This window comes from Ictalurus punctatus, chromosome 4 (assembly GCF_001660625.3).
Source record: "Ictalurus punctatus breed USDA103 chromosome 4, Coco_2.0, whole genome shotgun sequence".
NCBI lineage: Eukaryota > Metazoa > Chordata > Actinopteri > Siluriformes > Ictaluridae > Ictalurus > Ictalurus punctatus.
This window is the reverse complement of record NC_071284.1, coordinates 26,631,651-26,659,293: the sequence shown is the minus strand read 5'-3', so window position 1 is coordinate 26,659,293 and position 27,643 is coordinate 26,631,651. Positions and strand designations below refer to the sequence as shown.

Below are 27,643 nucleotides of genomic sequence, written 5' to 3'. Positions count from 1 at the left end.
GCACTTGTGTGAATTTAGAGGGAAAACCTGCTCATGATTAAATACACTAAACTCATGTGACTGCATATATAGCAGTAATCTGATGAGATGATTTTACATACATTATGTTACACAAAACAAATAGAAGTGACATTCACAGTAATCAAAAACACTTAATGTGTCAAAATTGTCTAAAATGCACCATTTTGCCTCACCTGAAATGGCTTGGGTTAGAATGAGGGTCACCATTATAGATCACAATGTAAATTAATAAAGACAAATAAGGAGACGAAGGCCATAAATGTATTTATCCTTTTATTTTTGTACAGAAAACTTCATCCTCCACTGGTGAACACCTAGAAGAGAGAAAAAGAAAAATATTATTGCACGTTCTGTGTCAGCTTTAGTGTTTTATCCAGTATTAGACATTAGCACTGGACATTAGCACCCTTCTCAGACAAATGCCTCGATGTCTTCAAGCTAAAGGGACTCTCCGCTCAAAGGGTCCAAGCTCAGAGGCACAGAACGTGACTCAGGGACAGACTCCTTCGAGCGAAGTACAATCCCATTCCGACTCGTCATCGTATCATCACTGAAGGGGGTGAGAACTTGTATGAAGCTGCTCGAGCCTCATTAATAAACTGCACACACAATCCAGCCACATGCAGAACATACCATAGACACTTAACACAGCTCCACCCAAAACAGCAGATATCCCAACTACATAGCACTTCTCTAAAATTGAGCCACTTAAAACTTTCCAAACATTATAGCAATGCATATTTTCACTGCATGTCAGTTTTAACACTGACAGTTTACAAATGTAATAAATGTATAGAATTACCTTCAACATGGATCTACAGCTAGAGGCCACATTTATCAGCTTCACACAGCACTAATAAGCAATTAGCAACCAGGTTGCAGCATTAATGTTCGCCTTCGCAAAACCACGTTGCTTTATGTTTTTGATAATGACGACTAAATTCTGGAACCACTCTGCCCTGCCCCCCTTACCCTTTATGCTGTGGGTACAGGAGCTCCCTGAGGCATGACTGGGACTTCAGGCTTGGCCCCCTTTTGTTCAGACACAGGGGTGGTGGGAAGGATCTCTTCTTTGGGCTCCACGATGCTGACGTGGTCAGGCAGAGGCTTCTTGGGGCCGATCTTACCACTGGGGTCCCAGGGAAGCATGATCTTAACCTTGATACCGAGCACACCTGGACACAGGGATAAAAACACATCTTAAGAGCCAAATCATACATCATTTCCTCTGCTTGTGGGTTTTCCCAACAAAAACCGGTTAGGGAGATGCCTATTGCAAGCCAATTTTTTCTGTCCGAATTAAACACCAGTACATTTGTACTTTCGTAGCAATACTTGTAAACGCCCTTCTCAGACAAACGCCTCAATGTCTTCAACTAAAAGGAACACACCGCTCTGAGGAACTCAAGTCAGGGCCACAGAACATGACTGCTAACCCAAAATCCAAAGAGAAAGCCAGCATCCCGTTCCGACTCGTCATCGTATCATCACTGAAGGGGAATCGCAAAAAGAGTATGTTCACTAGACTAGTACATAACCAGAGTTTTGTACCGTTGGAACAATACTAATGCAACTATAAGTTGGGAAAAAGTTCACAGCAACCGTTCAGCATCATGCAAACTACATGCCTAAAACTCACCTCACACTTTAAAAGGTTGTTTGACGACAATTTTACAGATCCTTAAAGAAAAGGAGAATAAACTAACACCTCTTTCCAGTATCTTATGTCTGCCACCAAACTATAAGGTGATGGCTGTTGGTGCTACTGTTTTTAGCCAAGTGCCTTTTTGTCCTTTTTCAAAGATTATTTTCTAAAACATTGTTCAAAACTACAAGCCTATTTGCAATTGCTTCATTTACCAAGTGTGAGATTTAAGCTATGCTGCTGGTTAGAGCCTTCCATTACTTACTAGCCTAGTAGCTCCAACACAAAGCCTTCACAGATGAATTGAGGAAAAGTAATCCTTTAGTGTTGGACATCAATGTCACAACATTTGAATATACAACTGCATACCCATAAACCGTGAATATGAACCTGTGACAACACACATGCTTTTGTTTTGTTTTTTTAAAGCACTTATTACACATCTCATCCCTCACTCACCTTGGCGGAGCAGGACGTGGCGGACAGCTGTGTCTACGTAATAGTTGACGGGGTCTCCGCTGTGGATCATCAGACCATCCACAAACTTCATGGACTTGGCCCTCTGACCCCTGAGCTTGCCAGACACTACCACCTCACAGCCCTTGGCACCACTCTCCATGATGAAGCGCAGAACACCATAGCAGGCTCTGATGAAGACAGTGACAAATCAGTTCACCATGCTGCTACAGATCAAGCGTTTCTATCAGAACACTGAGGAAAGGAGAAAAAAAAAATAAATAAAATAAAAAAAAAATAAAAAAACTCTTCTCAGACAAATGCCTCGATGTCTTCAACCAAAAGGAACACTGCGCTCTGAGGAACTGAATCAGGGGCACAGAACGTGACCGCTAACTCAGAATCCAGAGAGACAACCAGCATCCCGTTCCGACTCGTCATCGTATCATCATTGAAGAACAAGGATCAGCAAAATACTTGCAAGAAAGAAAAAAAAAGTGAGTGTTGTTGCGATGTGTTAAAAGGAATACGAGGGGAGAGGATGGTGGCTTAAGGTGCAAAAACAAGCAAGTATGGGTTTCAAGCATGTTAACAGAACCTGTACAAGACTGGAGAACTACGTAGAGTGGAAATTTCAGGGTAGTAAGTTGAACGTGTGCAAAGTTAGCATGCCATGTTTGGTATACTAAACTGCATCTACAAACCACTCCATAAGCTGATCTAGAAAATGAGCGGGTTCTAAAAGGAACAAGTGTGTGTGTAGGGTCAGGGTGTCTGGGACGGTACAAATGAGTAATTTGTCCACCACCGAGTGTGTACGGCTTGAAATATTGGCATATATAATGACTTACCTGCGGACAGCCAGACCTCCGAGCAGCTTGTAGCGCAGAGATTCTGCCTGAGCGATGGCACAAAGACCCCTGGTGGCAACCTTCTCAGCGTAGAGCTAAACACAGACAGCAGTTTAGTATGTGCACCTGAACAATGCTGAGCGTTGTTTTTTTTCCTAACTCTTCTCAGACAAATGCCTCGATGTCTTCAACCAAAAGGAACACTGCGCTCTGAGGAACTGAATCAGGGGCACAGAACGTGACCGCTAACTCAGAATCCAGAGAGACAACCAGCGTCCCGTTCCGACTCGTCATCGTATCGTCACTGAAGAACAAGGATCAGCAAAATACTTTCTAGAAACTGTATCTTTCTATAGAACAGCGACAACCTGACACGGCAACTCGCATACAAAAACTGACATGGAAAACCGGTCTTACCTCCACACTGCCCTCTGGGAAGCCAAACCTCTTCTGAACGACAGCAGTCAGTTCCCTAATGCGACGGCCTTTCTCTCCCAGGACATTCTGGGTCCTACACAAACGCATTGTTGTTAGTATTTTTTTTTAAACCATGTGCATGACTAGTTTCCCCAATTTATTTCCTCATCAGGATGAGATACTCTTTCTGCTACTGTAACAAAGCTGCTAAACAACCCCACGCTAAGTATATAAAGCTCAAGTGAAGCTTTACCTGGTGGCGAGAATGATTATCTCCGTCCTTGTCGGGGTGACACGGACCTCCACACCGGAGTACCCATCCTCAGCAAGCTCTCGGGTCAGGAACTCGTTCAGCTCGGCTTTGAAGATGCCGTCTGAGACGAACTAAGGACGAAATCACAAAACGTTAGGAACCGTGTTCATCAAATAGAAAAAAATATCATCTAATATCATCAGCAGCAGCTACCTAAACATGTGGAATTACGTACCTCATGTATCTGATCAGACTTAAACCTTTGGGGGGTTTTTTTCTGTCTAATTTTTTTTATTTATTCATTTTCATATGATTCATTAACATGTGATTCATTTACTAATTTGCTTCTCTTTAGATCCAGTTTTAGACTGTGATATTACAAAGGTATTTCCAGATTACTACTTGCTACATTGTATGAGATAACCCCAGTAAAATTGCCTGAATTCTATAATATAATTTGTTCACCATGTTAGGTTTAAATCCTCTAAAAACAGATTCACAATTAAATAACATTATATCCTTCAAAGCATTGGCATGTTCTGCTTACTCTCGCAATCCTCCAAACACCCAAAGTCTCCATAAACAAATGAGACAGCAGTGTATCCTACAAAAACCGAACGTTGCCCACAATGTGAAAACAACTCAGAGTAAGCTGAACTAACCAACAAAATTACCAAGTCTGATAAACAGTCTGACAGTATCTTCAATAAGAATCCGAATTCTGTAGAGCTGGAAGGCCGAGTGCAAAAAATAAAAATAACAGAACCGCGAAAAAGACTCCGCTGTGCAGGTGGTGTAGGTGATGCAGTTCACCCCGATATCAAGAGTTTAACATAGTCTCCTGCTTCCTCCGCTGAAATAAAGTCCTTCTGAACACCGTTATATGTAATGCGAAGCCGAGCTGGGTGAAGTATTCCATAGCGAGCGCCCTCAATACCACGAAGTTGCCGCCGAACCTCGTTAAACACGGCCCGGGCTGCCTTGGCTGTGTAGTCAGGGAAAATGGTCAAATCCCTCACTTTAATCCACTGGAGCTCTCTCGCACGGTGTAAATGTCAACACAGTCACTGTGATAGTGGAATCTGCACACAATAGCTCGTGGTTGTTCACCAGGCTTGAGCTTCGGCTGAAGGGTCCGCTGGGACCGGTCCAAAACCGGCCCCATCTCCAGACCAAACGCTTCTTTTAACAAGGCGGCTACAGCAGTTGTACAGGTGTCAGCGCCCTCTGGAACTCCCACTATAGTAACATTATTGCGCCATGACCTCGACTTCTAAACCTTACATTTATTCTCTAATTGAGTCACGGTCGCAGTGAGCGACTCGATAGTAGTCTTCATATGAACTATGTCATTGGTGCAACTGGAGAGAGCGTGCTCCATTTCCCAAACAGTACCTTTCAGCGTTGATATGGTAGCATCAGTAGCAACTTTATCACTAGCCAACTGTGTTTTCAGTCTGCAGGTCAAGCTGGATAGTAGACAGTGCATCCCCGAGAGTCTCCTGGAGCTCCTTTTTAAAAATATCAGCGATGTCCTTCCTCAGTAAAGCCAGCAACTCAAGTCTGAGTGCAGTGAAGTCAGTCACCGCTCAGCACCGCGGATTCAGGGGGAAAAGGAGACTCGCTCCCGGTGCGCACACCTGGTCTCAGTCGTGTCTGAATGCTACCACGGATTTCCGTGTTCTTTCCAGACATTTAACATACCACAAAGTTAAAATTACAAACAAGGAAACCAAGTAGAATACGTCAAAATATATTTTTATCACCGAAAAACGCAAATTAATTACAATTTTAATCGAATTCAGCAGGAGCCTCCAACTTCACATCCTACTTCATCGAATTCTGAATCTTCAGACTTAAACTTCTGTTAAGTAAAAACTAATCTAATTCGGTCTAACATTAAGATCATAAAAGATTGAGGAAAGTAAGATTCTCATGCTAGGTAGAGAAGTGGTGGTGTTGGGGCAGAACATGCAACTAATCACAAACTCCCAGTCCTGACGAGTACCCGGTTATAAAACCTTAAAATGGTGATTGTTAACAGTCTTCAACATAAATAGCTTCCTGCTTCATAGAGAGATGAGAATAACCCCTATATAGTATGTAATGTACTGTGGTAACACGAATATCATGCGAGATTCATGAATAAAACTGACTTACGAGTAAAATAAATATTCATATAAACAGTTTCTAGACGAAACGTTAGTTAGTTTTGCTTAAGTTACTGCAGAACGTTAAATAAACATAGTGCCTGCTGTTCATAAGCACGAAGCCGGGATAAATAAGTTACCTCTTAGCTAACTGGCTAAAAGGCCCAGAGCTCAAGAAAATTAAGAGCAAAAACATAAAAAGGTAAAAACTAAAGAATAAAGTCACGCAGGAATAAAATAAGCGCCAGCTTCGGGACTGAGCTCAAGGACCGGTTAGAGACATCAGCCTCGGCCATGTTTCACATCAGCGCCCCAGTGAATCGCATCCAAGCCAATCCGGTTATGAAGTATTAATAAAACAACTATCTTGAGGCAAATTGTTGTGATTAAACACAATTTCCATCATCTAAAACCGTTATTGCAGTATATAAACCCTCACTTTGACGGGTAATCGGATAAAAATCTCACTAACCTTTCTCTTCTTAGAAATTTGAACCGCCATCTTGCCGAAGGCCGCAGACAGGAAAGGAACGTTGAACAAAGCGGAAATCAATTTATAGTAACATTTCACTTCCGCTTGACCTCTGGGGTTGACGGGAGTTGTAGTTTTTTTCCCTGTGTAATTTTCATTAAACGAAGGCCTTTCATGGAACGAGTAAAACAAATAAATAAACACACAAGTAAACAAAGAAAGAAACATACAAATAAATAAATAAATAACAGAGGGCAGCGGGACAGTTTTTTCCTCTGAACATAAGGAATAAACAACCTGAAAAATGCACATAGTTGAAAAAAGGGGCTCTGAGAAGTGACTCTTTCAGTGTTACAGTACTGCAGTGTTTCAAGAAGCTGAGAATCTAAAAAACAACAACAACAAAAAAACAACCACCCCATTTTATAAGCTTACTAGCGTTTACATAACACCTGCTACAACTAAATGTTTAATCAGGATTCACCGCTAAGGATTTGAAATGTCATCACCAGGGTGTTAAATAATATACAAATTATTTACACGTATAACAATATGCTTCTCAACTATAAACATTTGTGCACACTGTCCACAAATTTAATTGAAATCTGCTTTAATTTAAAGGCTAAATACATTTCTTGAGGCTGAATTCCATTAAAAGCTTCAACAAATGTACACTAACATGGCAAAATCATTTTGTGGGTATTAAAATGTAAGTTGCAGTTCAGCCTTAATATATATATATATTTTAAATGTGTAAAGTGGAATGGTACAAGGGTCCACATGTGATATATATAACAAAAACAAGTAGGTGTTAATAAAAGTAGATGTACCGTTTATTATGGACAACATGCAGGATAGGTAATTAGCATTCTAAAATGTTACTATACAATAGTATAATCTTAGTATATTCAAGTATAATAATATCATTTGCGTGTAACATCTGGCCAGCTGTTTTTTTTTTTTAAACAGGTATAACAGCATTGACCTTTGAACTCAAACAATAACTCAATGATTAGTTCTCAAATCAAGTGGATTTTTTTTCTCCTAAGACCTTTTAATAAGATGTATTAGCACTGCATTTAGCTGATCCACATGGCCGATAGAGGATAGAGGAAAATGTTGCCGCCTCATAGATCCCGGGTTCCTGGTTCAATCCTGAGCTCCTGTCTGCGCCGCATGATCTTCCTGTGTGTGCATGGGTTTCCTCACACCTCCTAAAAAAGTCAGTAGATGGATAGGCTATTCTAAATTGCTCCTCAGTGTTGAGGAGTGTGTGTATGTTCATGGTGTTGTGATGGACTGGCATCCCATCCAGGGTGTACTACCAGTACAAGTGTGCTGGGGGAGTGGCAATAAGGCAGGAGAAGTAATCAGGTAATCAGGACCAACCTAGACTCCCTGGGACTGATTATTCAGAAGAGTATTCTGAGTAAGCTGCTGCTTATTCTGGACAATGCTTCTCACCCCCTCCATGACTATCTAACCAGTCAGTGGAGCACCTTCAGCTCCATACTAATCCAGCCATGCTGCAGCAAATAATTGTCCTTTATACCTGCTCCCATCGGTCTTGATAACTCATCCACCAGGTCAATGATCGTCTCTGATTATAAACACACTGACACACCTCCATAAAATTTACTCAAGCACAACACCGCCAATACACATTTATACTTTGCTTGTAATCTGCCTCCTTCAGATTGTCTACACTTATCTTTAGTGTTCTGGTTTTATTGTATTTATTAATTCACTGTCACTTTATTTCATTTGACATTTTATTTCCACATGACACTTGATGCATCCACGTTACTTACTGACTTACAGTTGAGTCTGTCGTATAATGTCTGTAATTATCTGCTGCTGTGACAAAACTATTTCCCTCAGGGATGAAAAGAAAAACTATTTTTCTATCTATCTATCCATCCATCTATATTGTTATTCAAAATTATATTACAGTTGGCCCCCAGGAGATGTTAACAGTTAGTCTAGTACTGTTCATTATTCAGTCATGATGTTGATATCATCGCCATTTACAGTAGTAATCTTACACAGTTCTGAGTAAAATAAAGCATCAGGTGCATAATTTGAACAGTCTATATGTAACAAAGATACACAAATTTACAGTTGGCTGTTGAATGGAGTAGCAACATTACAATGTGAATTCAATCTGAAAAGTTATACAAACATTTATTCCAGAAGACACCAGGTTACCACATGAAATACAGGAACATATCTTTCTCATAGTTCTAAGATAGGTAATAAAATAGCAATGTTAAATACATTTACAATAATTCAGCCCAAGTAAGATTAGGGGTTGCCAATGGCAACCAAAGCACAGGTTCATCAAATGGACACACGAGTTCAGTGCTCTGGTATTTAGCATTGGCACTGCTGTATCCTACTTCTGTGTCATTGATAGCATACACTCCAACAGCACCATCCTCAAAGCCAATATACACACACAACTTCTCAGAGAGTGTTAGAGCAGTAGCATTCTTACACAGGTAGAACTTGCTCACCGTCTTCCCATCTGTTACCCGTATGATAACCAAGATCTGCTTGGTATGGAGGTCACAAGAGTAATTTTGACATCTCACTGATGAGCTGCAGATATATACTGCATATTTACCCGAAATGTCCACAAGCGGTTGGCAGACTGGTCCCTCAGCATTCAAAGAGCACAGTTTACCTTGGCAAACGTCCAAGATATTGATCTTGGATCCAACTACAGAAATTATGCCATAACATCCATCTGATGAGAGCATAAAGAACTGCGGTGGATACTCAAAACACTCTGAAAACTGGAACTGGTGGCAAATGGTATCTTCTGTTAGTTTCCATGAGTACAAAGCTCCCGAATTGGTAATCACAATCACATAGTCTGGATAGTCTGACAGTGTGTGGAAGACAGCAACATTTGACCAGTCAGAAGTGTAGAACCGTTTGCTAACATAACCAGACCAGAGACTGACAGCAAGGAGAGCTCCTTTATTAATGCCCAAAATGAAAGTACTTTCTGAGGTAATGACGGCATCTCTGAGATGATGGTGAATGGAACAAACCACATGTCCATTGTACAACTTCCAGACCTTTGATGGGCCTGTTTCTGAGAGTGACACTGCAAAATGACCTTTTGGAGTTATCAGTGTGCGAGATGCTTGGCTGCCATGGATTCTGTGAATGTTCTCATGTGTACTAGTGTTCCAAACATAGATATCACCAGAGGCAATGGTGACCATGTAAACACTGTCTGCTGAAAGAGTCAAGCTCTCTACAGGACCATGGTGAAGCATGTGCCCCACCACCTTCCCACCCAGCACTATCCACTTCCACACCATCTCAGACCCATCTGTGGTGTAAAAGTGCTCCTCATCTGGTTCCACAATGACTTTCATCACTTTCCCACTAGATTTTGGAGTGGAGGCTGCTACTGAAATAAGATCCATGTCCCAACTGACAATGCCTGTGCTTGTCACAGCTGTGAGGTAAGTATCCCTGAACTTTATAAGTTTGAAAGCTTGGCTACTTCTAATGTCAAGGTTTAACAGACATTGCCCCGAGACCCAATTCCAGACCAATAGAAATGGGCAGTTCTCCATCAAAGCAATGATGAAGTGTGCATCATGATCCAGAATTGCTTGCACAAATGTTTTACTCCTAGGTGCATTAAATTGCTCTTCAACAGCTAACAAATGTCCTTGAATTATTTGAATCTGTTGTCTTTTACAGATAAGAAGGTTGCTTTCTATGTGGTCTATATTTAACACCTCTTTCTTGTTGCAGCTCAACCTCTTTGTAATAAATATAGGTTTGTTAATGTCCTTCAGGTCCCAAACAAACACACTTCCTGTGCAGTCAATACATGTTATTGTCGCTTCATTCTTGTGAAGGATGAGATCACACAAAGCTGTGCCTAATGAACAAATAAAGGAGGCCAAAAGATTACCACTATGGGTGTCAAATATACTGACGGTACCCTCGTTCTGTCCACAGCAAATCATGTGACCATCACAAGAAGACATGCATGTTATGTCATAGGAACATTGGACTGGAGCAATTTCTGTTCCCTCTGCAAACACACTGACAGAATTGCTTTTCTTTGAGAATATAAACGTCTTGCCGCTGGACATCAATACACCCTCAATGCCCTTTAGTGGCCCTTCTGAATGTTGGATTTGAAGTTGCTGGAGGTACAACGGAGCATCCATGTCCAATGATAGGAAGTTGCCACTGTCTGTGGAGAGAATAAATACATTTGCAGAACATCTGACATCTGTAAACTGTAGTTCAGAGGACTGGGGGATTTTGTATCCATCTGAATCAGTTCCATTCCAGACCCAAGCAGAACCATTGTTCTGAATTACTACCACATAGCCAGACTGAGATACAGCTGCTCTTGTAATTGGAGATACTTCAACTGCTGGCAGCACCCAATGAGTGGCAGGCACAGAGGGTGTGGGACATAATACCATATTCACCCCAGGACTTCCCATTTTACCATCATGTCCTGCCTGGTTGACAGATTCCTTTAATTTCGGAAGAACCTTGAAGAAGGGGAAGAGCTTGACCTGCATTACCAAAGCCAAATCAGCAGAGCAGTTCTTTACCAAACAGGGTGAACTTCTCAGGACAGAAATTAGGAGTCTGAGTTCCCTGGAAAACACAATTTGAGATGTCTTCTCTAGCCAGAATACCAACTCATCTACTAACATTGCACAGAACATTGCATTAAGGAACTCTTGTGACATCAACACTCTAACAAGCTCCTCAATAGTTCCACTCCCCAGTAAGTGGAAAGGCAGTTCCTGCAATTTCCTTAGATTGGGATGTGCACACTCAGATGAACCAGATCTAGTCACAATGGACCTGAAGGGCTGAAATGTCCAAGGTTGACCAGGAACTTGCCTGTCAGCATAAATCTTCATTGGCATGGCATTTTGGCTAGTACTTGCAGCGATGAGCAATGGCTTAGCTGTGCCATATGCCCATCGGCCACTAAAATAGTTTGCTATCAAAGAGTGTATTTTCTGTTGATTGTCTAAGCCCAGGTACCTCTTACGGATGACTAAGACAAAGTGTCTGCTGACCCAGAACATAGTTTGTGTGCCTAATATATTTTGTGATTTCAGAAACCCCCTTAGGTCTAACAGTAACCTCTCTACCACAACCTCGGGAACTCTTAACTTATATGGTGCATAGTCATCTGCTGGGAGGAATGGTAGTAGAACCTCATCATCACAAGATAGAATATCAGTCAGTTCGGCCTCTGTCAAACCAAACCTGGACAAGGTGAGATATTCTAGACTTCTGGCGACTATTACTTTTCCATGCTTTTCTTCGAGCTTGTCTAAAAACAGGCCAATATTCGTGTGAACCCCTGGGACCAATGTGTCAGGTGTGATCTCTAAATCTGAACGCCAGTAACACACCTGTCTGTAGAGAAGCTCCACATACAATGGGAGATCACATTTTTTAAAAGCTTGATTTACATACATCTGTTGGCCAGATGTTATCTTTCTGTTACATGCCAAAAGGAGGGTTGTCAGCATCTGGCTGCAGCTCTTGCTATTTACTGGTTGTAGGTCAATAAACAGTGAGGATTCCTGGTAATATGTCTTTATGGCAGAGAGAAAGCCAGACTTTGTTGGTGTAGATGAGATTAGGAGCTTAACATTACAAGGTAAATTCTTGGGAAGCCAGGTTAGGTCCAGTGGTGTATGTGTATCAGGCATTTGATCCAGCCCATCTATAATGAGGATTAGAAGATTTGGTGAATTTGTGGTTAGGAGGTTGTTGAAAGTTTCTTTCAATTGCGAAATGTCTTTGAGACACGTGTTGTACTGCTGACTGTGGCATAAAGCAATTTGCTGGCATATGCTGCTGAGAATTTGTTTCAAAGAACTATTAAAATCTACAAAGTGTGCAATAACTACGGGGTTCTGGTCCTTCATCCATGCTTGAATCTGAAAGAGAAAGTTATGCTATTAGTTACACTGTATGCTGTATGTATGCACAGCTTACATAAGAAAAATCTATGTAATTAAAACCCATATAACTGAAAAAAAAATACCTGACTTGCACAGTGGGCCAAAAGTACACTTTTGCCTGTACATGGCCCACCAGTTAGAATAAGTGGATATTGTGCGTCTTGCTCCAAGTAAGCTCTTATTTGGCTGACTTCTGCACGCTCAATTCTGTATAGAGTGGAAAGGATGTGACACAGGTTTCTCTGCTGGGAGAATGAATGATGGATTTGATCTCTTTCCTTGACAATAGATTGGTCTATAAGACCTACAAGATCTGAATGAAGCTGGTGGCTCAGTTCTTCAGTATAGCTCTGTTTATCATCACACTCACTGTTGTTGCTGGTGCTGGTGTATATCAGGGCCTGGTGGGTCCTAACCAGGTCTGGTAGGAAATTATCACACAGCTGGGACAGTCGCAAAGCTTGGTGCTCTGAATATGGTTCATTTCCTTTCTTCCTCTGGCCAGCCCTTTTACCAGTTTTATAAACATAACAAAGACACCTTTTGATATCAGCACCAGATTGGCCATCCAGTGCAAAGCGGAGGTCGTTCTCAAGCCCTGAAAATATGATAAGCAAATTAAGTTGTCTTTGCACTCCGAAATACAAAATACCACCTAGGAAAACAAAAATGCTGTGGGCACATACTTACCTGACCTAAAATATTTCTGAGCATTTTCTTGGTCAATACTGCCCTCTAAAAGACTCTGGGTAATAACATCATTTAAAGTCTTCCTCCCTTTTGCAAGTAGATCATTCCAAACATTCTTGTCAATTTTCTGCCCTAGCTAGAGACATTAAAATGGCAAAAAAATTAAAATGGCAAGGAATTAATTGGGATCATTCATTAATTTAAGAACTATCTCTCTTCCATTCAAAATACTCATTAAGACTTTTACCTGGGAATTATATTGATCATGCTCATGTTGACTGAGAAGGCAGAATGATGGGGGTATGGTGTTCTCATCCCTTCTGTAGCAATTTTCTAGGACTTCAGAGCTGAATCCCATCTCCTGGCAAACTCGCAGCACTGTGAGATACTCAGAAAGCTCCACCTGTTCTGGTAAACATGCAGCTCCATACTGCGACCCCACTAGGCTCTGATAATCACATGCAGAGTAACTGATTTGTAAGTGAGAATGTATTAGGTTTGTGTGATACCCCTCTTGAGTGTTGGATTAAACATCCAACAATGTCGGAGTAAAAAATAGCTAAAATAAGTTAATAAATCCTAATCATAGCTTTCTGAGAACTGAAAGGACATAATCCTAATTGGGATCGTCCAGCCCCATATGTACCAACCTACTGAATTACAGCTTTATCAGGGTAGGCTATACATGCAATGATTTTATGCATGAATTACTGGAACTTCCATGATTTTGTTTTTGTTTTTTTTAATTAAAAAGAGGTATACTGTATGGTCAAAATTATGTGGACACCTGGCAATCACACGGATATGTGGGCCTTCCGCAAACTGTTGCCATAAAATTGGAAGCACACCATTGTCTAGAATGTCTCTGTATACTCCAGAATCAAGACTTCACTGGAACTAAGAGGCCCTAACCTACTCTAGAATGACAATGCACTTGTGTGCAAAGCGAGGTCCATGAAAACAGTTTGCCAAGGTTGATATAGGAGAACTTGAGTGGTCTTCTCATTTGACATCAAATCCCAACTTCACTAATGCTCTTGTGGCTGAATGAGCACAAATCCCCATAGCCAAATTACAAAATATAGTGAAAAGCCCTCCCAGAAGAGTGGAGGCTGTTATAACAGCAAAGGGGGACCAACTCTGTATTAATGCCCATGGTTGTGGAATTGGCACATATAGGTATGATCAGGTATCCACATACTTTAGGCAATATAGTGCATTTGGGATGCTCAAGTGACATCAGCCTTGTGATTAGTGAATATAAAACTTACACAAAATTTATCTTAGATTAGGACTAATATGAAAAGTCCTAAAAATTCTGGCAAAGGATATGTTGAAACTGGAAATCACCAATTATCAGCAATTATTCATAAACTGTTCTGCATATTGTGCCAACGAGAACAACTTTAACTTTAATTTAAAAAAGCAGTCGCATACTTTGTCACATAAAGAGGTTATACTCAAGATGAATGAATAAATAAATATCCAAGTTTGTGCACATCAGTTGTCATGAAATCTGCAAACTATCTGCTAGTTTCACACTCGTTTGTCTTCTGTGAATCACTAACTTTCAGCTGGTATAGCTGGTAGACAATCTTACATTATAGAGATCGTACATTTTCTAACTTCTTATTACTTGACTAAATCGATGAATGAAGACTAAGCAATTTTAAGCCTAAATAATTGCCTTAATGTTGTGTTATTTTCTAAAAATAAAATGCTGCAACATCCAAGATGTTGCATTACCAGCACTTACCAGCTGGCTAAATTGGTCTACTACAATAGCTTGACTAGCTCAACCTGTACGTTGGTAGCTGGTAGCACAGTTTACAAAACGTTTGTAAGTTCTTTAAACATCCATAACAATTTGCAAGTTCTTTAAATGACTTTTGCAGCATACCATGTGAATGTGCATGCACAAATTTATATGAATTGATTTCACTTTTATACTGAGTTGGAAATGACAAATAAGTGCACATTACCACAAAGAAAGGGCCCAGCGAATTCTGCCGACAGTCCTCGATTAACTGCAATCGCACCTGCTGCGTTGGCCACTTATCTGGGTTTGGCTCTTCATAAGGGTCAATAACCTGCACAGAATAGATCATCGATATTGCTCAGCCTGACTCGGACTGAAGCCCGAATCGGAGTTTAATCTTCTCTAATGCTGACAATTTATCATATGATCCTTTCTTTGCTTCTCTTTATTTGTTTGCATTTAGCAACATACTGTATGGTGCTTAAACAATAACAATGTAGCATCACCCGGAATCGGTTTGACTTTAATAATTAAAAAGCATGGATGATTGGACAGAACTGTACTTTGTTCTCATTAAAAAACAAAACAAAATGCTTCCAAGGAAAAATATAGTCAACTATATTTATTTAGTCATGCTTTTAGATATACACAGTTACTCCTCTCATGGCCACCGACACAAGTACTTTGTCAAGAATTAAAACAACACACAAGAAAGTCAGTTTAAATCATAAAAAAAAGAAGTGTAAAATAAAATGTACTTGCCCTGAAGTCTACGCCATGTGTACGTCTGCAGTGGTCCCTTATTTTAGGGAACACATGCTCTCTCAGCACCTTCCTCTCCGTTACAGAGTCTGGAACACACAGTTAACATCTGAAAGAGTCTTCATAATGTATGTCTACAGACCAAACATAAATAATATAGTATATGCAACATAAAAATCCGTTCTTTTGGTACCATAGAGCAAAAGTCTGTAGCACACTATAGTGCGTAGTCCATACTTCAGATTTGAACAGTATTTTTCTTCTTAATGACATTGTAACAAAGCCAGAAAGATCATTCTTGACAATCAAAATGAGAAAGTGCACCTACCATCAGGGTTAGAACACAAGTATATTTTCACACAAGCCATTCTACATCCGTCGAAGCGTTGTTCCAGGAACCCATCTCAGAAAAAGACGGTAAAAACAGAACAGACAGATAGATCACTCATGTTTTCATGTTACAGCCTGGGCTGAAAATATGGACTGGGTAAGAGGAGGTGGAAAGGAGCTGCTGCTGAAGCCCCTCCTTCAATTCCTGGGAAAATTTTTGTCCTGATATAACATGGAAATGAATGGACTTGTAATGTCATTTTCTGGGCTGGCACAAAAGCAAACAGTTTTCCCACATATATTTAATAAAATATATTCATCCTTGGTGTAATGTAATGCAATGTCACAGCACTATCTGCATCTCTTTAGTTCTTCAAATATTTGTATATGGTGGCTTGCAACTCCGGGGTTGGGGGTTGAATCCCGCCTCTGCCCTGTGTGTGCGAAGCCCAGGGTTAGGGAAATTTAAAATAATGTATTGTAGGAAGTTTTAGAAAATGATTTCACAATTCTTAAATATAGAAAAAGTTATGGTTTTAAACATCTTAGAATTTCGAATGTTAACTGGTTTCATATCCGACTGCTTCAGAAGCACTTTGCGTGCACAGTCGCTGAAGGATTTCCGTCTTAAAAACTTATTATTGTACAGCACTGCAGTTTTCAAAACTTCTGCATTTATTACTGAATTGAATGCCTTCTACATTTATTTACATTCTATAACTAAAATAAATGATATGTTCCTTACATTCGACAACACTTGGGGACCAATAAGACTTTATGGCATATATGTATTATAGTGAAGATAATAATACACAAACCTCCAAGAAAGCAAAGATCATTTTCTCATTTTTTTATTTAACATTTGTACACAATAAATACAAATTACTTTACAGCTAATAATATGCAGAAAGAAATGTCTTGACCTGTTCTCTGATGTTATCACACCATCTTTTTCTAGCAGTGTCTTTCACATAAAATAAAACAAAAGGCATTTAAAAAATATAATGAAATGAATGTGGATGAAGTCTTTGTAGAAAGCAGAAACTGTCGAAAAGAAACTGGGAAAGTTTATAAAAAAAAAAAAGAAAAGAAAAAAGTCAATCTTTGAGAGGAGCTTTCTGACAGTGTGGGCCATAAACTTCAAAACAAGTTTGATAACATTCAAAAGATCTCAATGAGATCAACAAGAAAACAAGCTGCAACAAAAAGACATGACATAAGGGCAGATACACCAATTTTGTCCACTCTATTGAAAGAAAATCCAAAACATACGCCCCCCCCCCCCCCCCCCCCCCCAATTCTTTACAAGCACCATTCTTAAGGTGACATTATTTACTTTATTAAGGTGACATTATTTACTGTTATTAACACTAGTAATGCTAATCTCTACAAAATAGCTGATTTCTTACTCCTGGAGGAAGAGAATAAATAACAGGGCTGTATTCTCTAGCAAATGAAACCACTGGAATATAAAACACTGAATTCAAAACAAAACAAAAACAAAACAAAAACCCATATACACATTTAGGCGTCTATGCTACACAAGGGACCTTTGATGGGTTGCGGACATAAAAGTCAAAGATACAAAGCCACAAAGCTTTGGAAAAGTGCTGAGATACACGCTATACCGTTGAACGCAGGCATGTGCTGATACCTTGGGCGAATGAAAAAAAACAAAAAACAAAAAAAGAGTATTGTGCCATATCCCAAAGCGCTGCAGAAATTCTATTTGAAGGACAAATCTAATATGTGATTTCGAACAGAATGTTTCTGAGTACATACCTGGTCCTCAAAATTTGTTATATGATTGCACTCAAAAAGGTAAGGCTTTTTCAGACATCCTGTCAAGTTAGCCAGCTAGCATTAGCTGGAAATATTTGGAACGTCTATAAACTTCACATTCCTTGCAGAAATCCTGTCAGGTTAGCTCACAACCAGCTAACTAGTGCTACACACGACTATTGTGAATGTTTATGGATACGAATTCAAAATCCTCTCAGAACTCCTGTCAGGTTAGCATGTATTTGGCCAGCTAACTAGCATTAGCTCTGATTATTGTGAACTTTCATAGATATGACTTCAAAATCCTCACAGAAATTTTGTCAGGTTAGCCCATGTAAGCTGGCTGGCTAACAATTTTTTTTTGAAAGTACATGCTAATACCAATTACTTCTTTTCTTCCTACTCGAAGATTTCCCATACATGGATTTAAAGAGATGCCTTCTATGGTTTGCAATGCTATTAAAAATGCCTTTTCCCATGTGAGCGTGTGAAAAACATAGTGGACAGAATCCTATTTTGGATTATGTAGTATATATGCAGTAAGTGAGGTCAGGTAAATTTTATTGTATAAAAAGATAAATTCAGCACATGGCTAGGTAAAAATATGGTTAAAAATACATGAAATATGGGCTGATAATAATAATAATAATAATAATAATAATAATAATAATAATAATAGGCGTTCAGTACTTCTGAATGAAATGGGAATTGACCTTCTGATTTTGTTGATGAAATATTATTTTTCTAGCTGAACAACACTGTTCAACGTATGAAACAGAAATAGACAATAGAAAAAAAAATAGCTGCCCCTTATACAAAGGAAAAGCACTTAGGACGCTAATTACTATGAAACGGCTGGGACCCATCTGCCAACACACTCCATTAGACTGAGCCTATGCTATTGTGATGCAAGAGCAAGATAAGAATTAGGAAGAAAAATTAAGCGCTTTAAATAATGCTCGCATATTGATTGGCATTTGCAAACATGTTAGACCGCATGATAAAATAACGGCTTAACGGCTCGCTCCCAGGGACAACGCACGCCAAAAAAACCTCCATTCTCTGTCTTCCTTTTGACTACTAAATATTAGTTAATACGTACAAACGGCAGTCTTCTTAAGGACAAGCTGAGAGAAGGCTAATATTGATGTAATTAGTACTGTAGTCAGATTAACACGATATGGAGGAGTAAGGTGTTTGGCTGGAGGAGCGATGGGAGGAAAAAGAAAATGGAGGATCCAGCCCTCATTCTCTTGAACTCCCTCTCACCCTTCCTACCTCGCCATGTGACCCTTTTATACACAGTTGCCTTTGTCCTCAACTTTATATTTCAAAAAGCATCCACTCAGTTACAATATATGAAGAAATGTTACACATATTCTGAACATTCCTATGACAACAGTAATGTACTGTACTAATACAACATTAAATACGTATGGTAGGACTACACGTGGCTGAAGACGGGGCAAACTTAATCACCCACACCCACTGTACACCAAATATGCCGCCATAAATCCCTCAATCACCTCCTGATATTGCATTTTCTGCTATTGATGAGCCTGTTGGATAGGTATATGTGCAAGTTAACCAACCAGGCTTTATTACTCTTTAAATTTTCTGCCATCTTGAAGTTGTAGAGCACAACCTTGTAAATGGTAATGCCACAATATTTTGGCTCTACAAATACAAATACAAATACAAGGATTGTTTTGGCATGATGAGGGTTAAAAGGCACCAAACAGTCCATGACGCCATAAGAGGTTTTTTTTTTTTCTTCTTCCAGGATTAGTAGGGAGGAGTCTTTGAAATGCAGTCCACCTCGTTCAGAGTGCTGGAAGGGTGGGATTACAGATAGTCCCACCCCTTTGAAGCCAGTAGGAGGAGTTTGAGGTCAAACGTGGATGAGTCCTCTAAAGAAAAGAGCAGCGCTGCTACACTAGCGTGATCTCTACTTCCTCGGTTTTGTCCACTTGTCTGCGATGGTGTTGTTTTGGAGGAGGCGGAGCTGCACGGACCTGGGGGCAGGGCAACAAAACAACCGGCGCTCATTCTACAGTCTGATAATAATAATAATAATAATAATAATAATAACAATAATGCATTTTATTTATATAGGACTTTTCAATAATGTAAAGATGCTTACGCATTTTATTACTAAAGCACGGCCCTTAACCCTCAACTGCTCAAATGTGTAAATGAGATGAATGCAAGTCGCTTTGGATAAGGGCATCTGCCAAATGCCATGAATGTAAATGTATGATATTTCTTCATACCGTTTTCTGTTACTAAACATTTATAACCTAATAACAAACTGGTCATTTTCTTTTCTTTTCCATGTCAGAGAGAGTGTCATCTCATTTTGATGTCATTTTTGTGTGTACCCAAATTTCCGTTCTCTTACATTAGCAATTGAAGTAACATCTAAAATGTTTTGCACATATCCTGCACAAGGCATCATGGGACCTAGGAATATTGTGGATAGGTTGTGTGTCATCTTCAAAAACCAGTAGTGTATGATGAGTATTTGGTAACTTCACTCGGGTCACTTTTTGGATGCTAACCATTTCAGTGCCTTCTGGAATTTCAAAAGAGCAGTGCATATTCTGTTGAATGCTTGACAAGTAAATAATGCAGGCTCTAATGCAAATAACTAGTGTAGTTTCACTCCATATGTAGAATTTTAAACACAGAACTTTGCTAAAAATGTGGGAAAAGTATTACAAAAGGGTTACATACAGGTCGCAGTTTCCCCGGGCCAGATCCATCAGGTGTGAATCTCAGTGGCTGGGGAAAGCCTGGGCTTTCTGGACTCAGACCAGAACTGTGATCTTCACGAAGACCAAAAAAAAGCAAAAGTTTAGAAATCTATCCAGTGCAAGACTGCTCTTGAAAAGCAAGGCAGCAAGTGAAGTAACTTGACTAGATTTTGGAAGGGTCCCTTACTGTGTGGTAGGGCTTTGTGCAGCCCAGGTTGCTTGTGCTCTCCGTTGACGGACGGTGAGCGGGGCATGTTGGGGGCGGGGCTACAGTCCAGGTTGCAGGGGGGCTGATCGTAGAGGGGTAAAGGAGGCAAAGACGACTGCAGTTTCACACACGATGACACCTGTGGAATTGACCAGGAAACATGTTAACCCTTCAGAAGGTATTGTTATTTATACACCACGCAGCAGAAGAACGTCCCCATTCATGAAATGAAATTTTCTCAAAAGAAAACCGATGAGGTGCCGTTTCTTTAGATGCTTGAGAATGAAAAAAATATCGACCCCCTAATAAATCATGTGACTATGGCATTTTAATAATATATAATTATATAAATGGTATTTCTGATGTCATTGATGAGGTTGTATTACCAATGACAAATTGTAATACAGATTACAAAGTACTGTATTTCACATTTAAACGCTTGTACATATTCTACTGTAATCTAGAAGCAATGTAATTACATGGAACATCATTTTAAATGGATTCATACATAAGAGCTTAATTAATTTCACTAACAGTTTGGTTTAGATTTGAAGTAAGGGGAATTTTTTTTTTTTTTTTTTTTTTTAAATGTTATGAATGTACCATGATGACCTTGGCTGTTGTGCTCGCCATAATGTTCTTTACAAAATAATTAATTATAGGAGTCATGAGTCACACTAACCTACTGAACATACTGAAATATATCCTGACATGAATATAGACCCAAGGCGAATATAACATAACAATCTGTGTAGAAAAATTGCTTCCTTATTCCTCTCGCATTTATTATATTTTTATTTACTTTGTTTCGTAACTACAGTAAGTATGTGATCGGAGACACAGCTAAAGTACTGCATATGGCAGTATATTAATAAGTTATCATCATGACATATCATGTCATTCCCTTGACTAAATCTCATGTCAGTAAATGGGTGTAAAAATTTAAATAGCGAGATTGAGTCTGTGGCAGATTATCTGTCTGTGTATTTATAGTCGTTAAGCAGAGTGACTGGTCTATTACAAGGTCAAGGAGATTCCAACACATTTTATTCACTTAGCCACCCTTAATTTACTGGCTTCTTATTGAGATCAGATTCTAATCAGAGGAGTAATGATGACGGAGGAAGTAGCTGTCGTCTCGTTTCAGACGTGGGTTTTTAAAAACAGTCCCAGCACGATGATAATTGCAGGAAGGAAGTGGGCACGCCTGTTCTAATAAGCGCCCAGACATGTAGGGCATCAGAGGCAGACAGGAAAAAGGCATGCCCGGTTTATCTGGAGCAAGTATGACCAGTGCTGGACAGGGTGTGTGTGTGTGTCTGGGCAGTGTGCAAGAAAGGCAGAGAATTGGGAAAGCCATCTTATAAAATGGAAAATTAAAAATGCAAACACTATGAATAAGTGTATGATGTACGTATGTACGTAACATGTATAGTTCTGTCGAACAGTCAGTCAGTGAGAGTAACACATTCGCTATATCATTTAAGCTTCAATTAAAAGTGTGTGCTCACAGTAACGCACTGACGCACAGCTATCCTACCTGAGCATCCAAAGCCCAGTGCGTGTCTCCATTTTCTGCAGTCAGATCCTCCACCAGGACGGATGGAAAGACTCCCACTCGTCCGTTAAACTCGCCTTCCCAGAACCCATCGTCCTCCTGATTGTCTTTATTAAGGATCCGGATGACGGCGCCCTCTGGGAAGGACAGCTCATCGTCTGTCTGGCCCTCGTAGTCGTATATGGCCTTCGCAAAACTCACTAAGAGAGAGCGAGACAGAGGGAAAGATGAATAAAAAGGCATTGGGTGTGCCAATATATCCGCATGATGGTATGCCATGATGAGGAAATCTGAATAATGGGATTAATGACATGCTACACCACTATAGATAATAAAGTTACAAAAATAAAAAAGTTTCCAAGGGTGGTGTGGCGCTTTAAATGTGGTGCAAGATTTTAAAAACCACAAAGGCCACCCCTTTACGCGACGTTCACACAAATCTAAACGATTGGCTCGAATGAATCCTTGTTCAATCTTATGGCACGTGTGCTCTTGATGTTTCTTCTGTTCCCTGCATACAATGTTACCTACCTGCAATTAACTCCCATTTACTGGTTGACACGCAAAAATGAAAGACACACCTAGAACCGTCAATCATGACAATCATGACTGAACATGACAATCATGTAAACCTAACAAGCATTTTTCACACCGATTAACTAACTATTAATTAACTACTAAACCTTAGATGCTATCTATCCATCTATCTCTCTCGCTTTCTCTCTCTCTCTCTGATTGGAATGCTGGACAGTGCACACCCACAAGCGATAACAGCAGCAGTCACGAAACACCCTTAAAAGACAAACTACACAAGTCACTTATCACTTGCTAGCATGAAGATAAAAAGAAATAAAAATGCTATTTCTGCATTATTTTGCTAACCAAATAACTGAAATGTTGTCAGTAATGCCATAAATTTACCACATTGCTCTAGCCCTAGTACATATATGTTTATACCATGTCCATAGAAAAAACTCATTTAGATTTTTCCTCCATTTTTCTCCAAGTTTGTTCATTGGCAATTCCTACTCACTGCTTATACAACAATAAATGCCAGCATATTTACACTTTCTTTGCTTTTGCAATTAAAATTTAAATGAGACAAAAAGGAATTATAGGATACAATAAATGGAAATGTTTGTGTGTGGGATGGAAACTTACTACTGGCGTCCCCGTTGATGCTGCCCGAGGCCAGCTCAGGGTCAGTGGAGTTGCTTGATGTGTGTGAGCGCGAGTCCAAGGCAGTGAGCGATTGGAGCATGCTCAGTATGCTGTTAGAGGAGGGGAACTGCAGGTACTTCTCAGGTACGTAGCCCACATGACCCGCCTTATTCCGTGCCTGCACACAACACAGACATGCACATACTGACCCCAAATTCTCAAACTGTAGACAGTGGTGTGGAATTCTTGACTATGATTGGTCAGAAGGTGTGGATTAATATTCAATCACAGCAGTTCTGAAAGTAGTGACTAGAATAATTCACATCACGGGTTCACATTAATGGTCTCATTCTGATTTTCTGATTATCGTTTCCATAGCAACAGCAAATTTACAGGGACTCGTACGGCAAAAGCTTTACATAATATAATATAAGACTAATAGTAAGTAGATTAAAAATGTAAAAAAAGAATGTGCAATCAATATGAGAAGTTGCTTTAAAGGTGCTATATAAAATAAAGCTTATTATTATTATTATTATTATTATTATTATTAATATTAATATGGTGACGCTTTCTGTAAATGGATGTAAATTTTATGGAAGGAGTCTCCAGTGTCAGCACTTTATAATAGACAGAGGTAAAATCAGGGTGGTCAGTGAAACTCACAAAACCTTGTTGTTGAGTATTGTCCTATAATCATCATGCAGTGTTGTATTTTAGTCCCAACTTAATTCATTTATTGCCACAGGGAGCAGCTGGTTGCTGGTAGATACCATCAACATCAACACAGAACTATTTATTTATTTATTTAAAAAACAAACAAAAAAGGGGGAAAAAAGGGAAAAATTATGACCAAAAAAAGGCATGGAGTGGAGTGAATGGGGTGTGCTATGGTGCAGGTTTAAATATTATGAGTGTTTACTTTGACCCAGTCTTCCATGTCTCCATCCTCTATGACCTCCAGCACCTCGTGCTCATCAATGGTTAGCTCGTCTGGCTGAGATGCCTGAAAGAGAGAGCGAGAGCGAGAGAGAGAGAGAGAGAGAGAGAGAGTGTGTTATGCAGAGCTAAGCGTGTGAACATACCAAAGCATAACATTGGAAAAACCTCTATAGAACAAACAGACGTTCTGTGTGTTTTAATACCACTTTAAACAAATCCTTGTTGGTCCGCGCCTTGTGACTCTGAAATGCACACCTGCATCTGCGTCACACCTACAAGTGGCTTCTTATAGCACACAGGGAGCAGATTTTTCAGAATATACTTTCTTTTGCCAATAAGCGTAATTTTGTTAAATAGATTTCTTAGCTATTTGTATAGTTTATTTCCTTTACACTGCATACAGAATCATTTTGTGCTAACCAGCTGATTAGCTACCTAGCTGACATTCAAAGCATCTAGCAGCATAAAGCAATGATGTAACGTCTGCCGTCGTGTACAAGCGGAAAACCAAACTTTTAAAGACAAACAACAAAAAAAGGTATTTAATTGCCGCTGTGTACACTTACATACAGCTTTACCAATATTTTTCCTGTTCTGAAAGAGAAATTGTGTCAGATGACAATGTCTGCTCATGCAATCTACAGAGGCTTAATCATGTAGACCTCCAATGGGTCTTCCTTCATTTAAGCTGTAATGACTCTTAAGACTTTAACTAGGATTGAGCCAAGGAATAAATGGAGAGGAAAGTTGACAAGGGTGTTAAAAACCACACTGGAACAAAGAACAGAAGAAGCGTGTGTGTGTGTGTGTGTGTGTGTGTGTGTGTGTGTGTGTGTGTGTGTGTGTGTGTGTGTGTGTGTGTTACCTTGTAGGAGTAGAGCACTTTACAGGTGAGTGGGTAATTCCTCAGTGTTCCTGAAGGACTAGAGCTGCTATCATCAAATTGCTCCATGTTTTCCTCCAGTTCCTCGCCTTCGTCTCGGTCCAAGTCCACTGTGGTCTACAAAAACACGACAGCCAAGCTCATTTACAAAACGTTCTCACAAAAACCTGACAGTCCTGAGGCTTTTGAAGGCTGTTTGCACACCTGCTGTCAGAAGAGCTGGAAGGTTAGCTCAGTGGGGAAAATGTCAGACAGAATAAGGCCACGTATTTATCTGTCGATGGGACGCTGTGTGTTTTTTTTTTTAGTCCAATTCCCACCCACCTGACTGGCCTGGCTATTGGACTACAGCATATCAGGTGACCATGACCCCACCCCCATTTGAGCGAAACATTTAGGTAAAGCAGAAAGATTAAAAGTAAGTCAGAAGGATTAACAGCCAGGGACAGGTTTCATCATGTTTCCACAGGAGAGCTGCGACATTTCCAAAGCATTGGAGAAAAAAAACTGATCTGAAGTCAAGCAGTCCCTGGGCATCTGTGTTAGAATAACACTTTAAATAAATACTACAATGTAGATATGGTAAAGTAGAAACATTTAGAGGACATTATATTTCCTGTGATACACTAGGCAGTGCTTGGAGTCTTATCTTTCGTAACTCTAACCCTAACCCCAGCATTTACATACAAGTTCAACCTGGACTGTGAATGAATGAATATGCAAAAGAGGTGACTTAAGGGCACTGCTGTTCAAAAAAACTTCCTTTTATGGAGTTAATTCAACAAATTAACAAAATGTATTGAGCAAAAGTATCAATTGTAAGCAAATAATTAGAATCAAAATAAACTTAATTAAAAAAAGCTGATTTAGGCTGTTTAAACATCAGGCATTTTTGCTCTACAGAAGGAACACTGGACTTTTTTGTCAATATGGAAAATAAAGTGGCTCACGCAGTGTGCACATTGTAACCACTGAGTTCTACCTAGTACAGGCTATCTAGCCAGTATTACTTTACTAGTAATAATAATAATAATAAAGATTCTATGTATCCTAGCAATGACGAGGCAGCTTGCCTGAGCTTTGGCTTAGGAAACAAGAAAATTAAGAGGAACACTTTCCTGACTAGATAGCATTTTGACCACTGTATGCCTGTGACATTCAGATACCAATTAATGTCCCCAAACTAAGGCTGGGCGATGTGACATAAAAGATCATATCATGATACTCAAGGACATTTCTACAATACACAACGCGTATCAGGATATGTAATTTAGCTAACAAACTGTCTGCAAAACAGTAGCAAAATAAACAATAGTATATACACGAGTGGGACGATACTTTTCTTTAATGCCTACAAAGACAAAGAAGATTAAGTTAATTTTTTTTTTTTTAAACATCAGGTCATTGGCATCCATTCAGTATCATTTAACATGAAATTATTAAAAACGTAAAAAAAAAATACATCACCATACCAGCAATATCTTAGAAATTTGTATTGTGGAATTATTTATTGTGATATCCATATTATATCGATATATCGCCCAGCCCTACCTCAAACGAACCAATTTGTTAGTTATTAAGTTTTTAGTTGCATTGCAACGTTAAAATACTGACAGTGAAATATCTCTGACTGAACATATCATTAAGATGTTCATATTTGCTCACGAAAAAAGGCTTTTCCTTTTTCAGCACTATAAACTGTTGTTTTTTTCTCCGCACCCAAGCTGTGACCTGATGCTTTTCTAAAAGTGTCAAACTTTTTATATATATATATATATATATATATATATATATATATATATATATATATATATATATATAATTTTGTCAGCAGAGACTTTGGTGGGGCAGGACAGCATAGCCTCAAACTAAATTAAAGTTGAGAGGTTATCATGCTTTGAATCATGCTATATCATAGTCGACATCATACGGTCGTCCAGCACACAATCTAGCAGCTCGTTTTGAGCAGTTCAAGACGCACCTTTGAACAACTGTGTTTGATACAGCAGGCGTGTTTCCCGTCAAGGCGCACACAGACGAGCTAATATCATTCATCAGGGTTGCCAGGCTTCAGTAAAATTTCCAGCCCAACTACATCTCAAATGCTACACAAAAGATCTGAAACTAGCCTAGAATATTTCAGCATTGAAAAATGGAGACACATTTAGAGTGTATGCACCTACACTTTATTTCTGATTACATGCTATAATACAGTCCCATCCGAAGTGTTGGAACAGCGAAACCAATTCTAATATCTTCGCTATATATTGAAGATGATTGGGTTTGAGGTCAAAAGATGAATATGAGATGATGGAGCAGAACTTCAGCTTCCATTTCCTCATATTCACATCTAGATGTGTTAAACAACACAGAACATGGCATCTTTAGTTTGAACCCACCAGTGATCAAAAATACTGGAACATGCGACTGACAGGCATTTCTTGCTGCCCAGGTGTGCCCTGTTAGAATGACTGCTTAAAGAATTAATAGCGCTGTACATCTAATCTTGGATGCAAACCACTCATCAGCAGTAAGAATTGGAAAGCCAGATTTGAGGTCGCAA

The 27,643-nt window shown here is 39.5% G+C and overlaps 3 protein-coding genes and 4 non-coding genes across 10 annotated transcripts in view; all 7 read right to left on the bottom strand.

Moving 5' to 3' along the window:
• Positions 1 to 282: 282 nt before the first annotated feature.
• rps3 (ribosomal protein S3) lies at positions 283 to 6,300 on the bottom strand. Its single transcript, NM_001200139.1, is given in 7 exon segments — positions 283 to 335; positions 994 to 1,196; positions 2,126 to 2,313; positions 2,974 to 3,068; positions 3,391 to 3,484; positions 3,644 to 3,774; positions 6,266 to 6,300. Coding segments are annotated over 6 exon segments (738 nt in total). The 5' UTR covers positions 6,296 to 6,300; the 3' UTR covers positions 283 to 335; positions 994 to 996.
• Positions 428 to 577, bottom strand: LOC124628129 (small nucleolar RNA SNORD15). The gene has a single exon (XR_006982449.1). It is a non-coding gene; the product is annotated as a small nucleolar RNA SNORD15 (small nucleolar RNA).
• Positions 1,367 to 1,517, bottom strand: LOC124628130 (small nucleolar RNA SNORD15). The gene has a single exon (XR_006982450.1). It is a non-coding gene; the product is annotated as a small nucleolar RNA SNORD15 (small nucleolar RNA).
• On the bottom strand, positions 2,430 to 2,579 carry LOC124628131 (small nucleolar RNA SNORD15). Its single transcript, XR_006982451.1, has one exon. It is a non-coding gene; the product is annotated as a small nucleolar RNA SNORD15 (small nucleolar RNA).
• LOC124628132 (small nucleolar RNA SNORD15) lies at positions 3,134 to 3,283 on the bottom strand. The gene has a single exon (XR_006982452.1). It is a non-coding gene; the product is annotated as a small nucleolar RNA SNORD15 (small nucleolar RNA).
• A 777-nt stretch (positions 6,301 to 7,077) lies between the features above and the next one.
• On the bottom strand, positions 7,078 to 16,531 carry LOC108264850 (NACHT and WD repeat domain-containing protein 2). Of its 2 annotated transcripts, XM_053678086.1 has the most exons (8): positions 15,789 to 16,531; positions 15,461 to 15,549; positions 14,922 to 15,029; positions 13,187 to 13,387; positions 12,940 to 13,075; positions 12,620 to 12,847; positions 12,333 to 12,494; positions 12,095 to 12,225 (listed from the first exon to the last, which is right to left on the bottom strand). In XM_053678086.1, exons 1-7 carry the CDS (start codon positions 15,826 to 15,828, stop codon positions 12,451 to 12,453), a joined length of 846 nt encoding a protein of 281 aa, XP_053534061.1. In that variant the 5' UTR covers positions 15,829 to 16,531; the 3' UTR covers positions 12,095 to 12,225; positions 12,333 to 12,450. The 2 variants fall into 2 exon arrangements, with proteins under 2 accessions (XP_017322264.2, XP_053534061.1); XM_017466775.3 differs by having other exon boundaries at positions 7,078 to 12,225; positions 12,333 to 12,847.
• Positions 16,532 to 16,625: 94 nt separating this feature from the next.
• The window catches only part of LOC108264589 (F-BAR and double SH3 domains protein 2), a 107,471-nt gene continuing 96,453 nt past the window's right edge, over positions 16,626 to 27,643 (bottom strand). For all 3 annotated transcript variants that reach the window (XM_017466254.3, XM_017466256.3, XM_017466255.3), the window contains 7 exons: positions 25,063 to 25,197; positions 24,178 to 24,261; positions 23,256 to 23,433; positions 22,077 to 22,294; positions 20,516 to 20,675; positions 20,309 to 20,400; positions 16,626 to 19,587 (listed from right to left, as the gene is read on the bottom strand). In XM_017466254.3, coding sequence (XP_017321743.1) covers positions 19,504 to 19,587; positions 20,309 to 20,400; positions 20,516 to 20,675; positions 22,077 to 22,294; positions 23,256 to 23,433; positions 24,178 to 24,261; positions 25,063 to 25,197 — 951 coding nt within the window. In that variant the 3' untranslated portion in view covers positions 16,626 to 19,503. The remainder of the gene's footprint in view (positions 19,588 to 20,308; positions 20,401 to 20,515; positions 20,676 to 22,076; positions 22,295 to 23,255; positions 23,434 to 24,177; positions 24,262 to 25,062; positions 25,198 to 27,643) is intronic.

Coding starts and splice junctions, on each gene's coding strand:
- LOC108264850 (XM_017466775.3), bottom strand. CDS start 15,828: ATGGCTTGTGTGAAAATATACTTGTGTTCTAACCCTGATG. Junction 15,030..15,460: donor CACATGGCGTAGACTTCAGG/GCAAGTACATTT, acceptor TATTCTGTGCAG/GTTATTGACCCTTATGAAGA. Junction 13,388..14,921: donor CGCTGGGCCCTTTCTTTGTG/GTAATGTGCACT, acceptor TGTGATTATCAG/AGCCTAGTGGGGTCGCAGTA.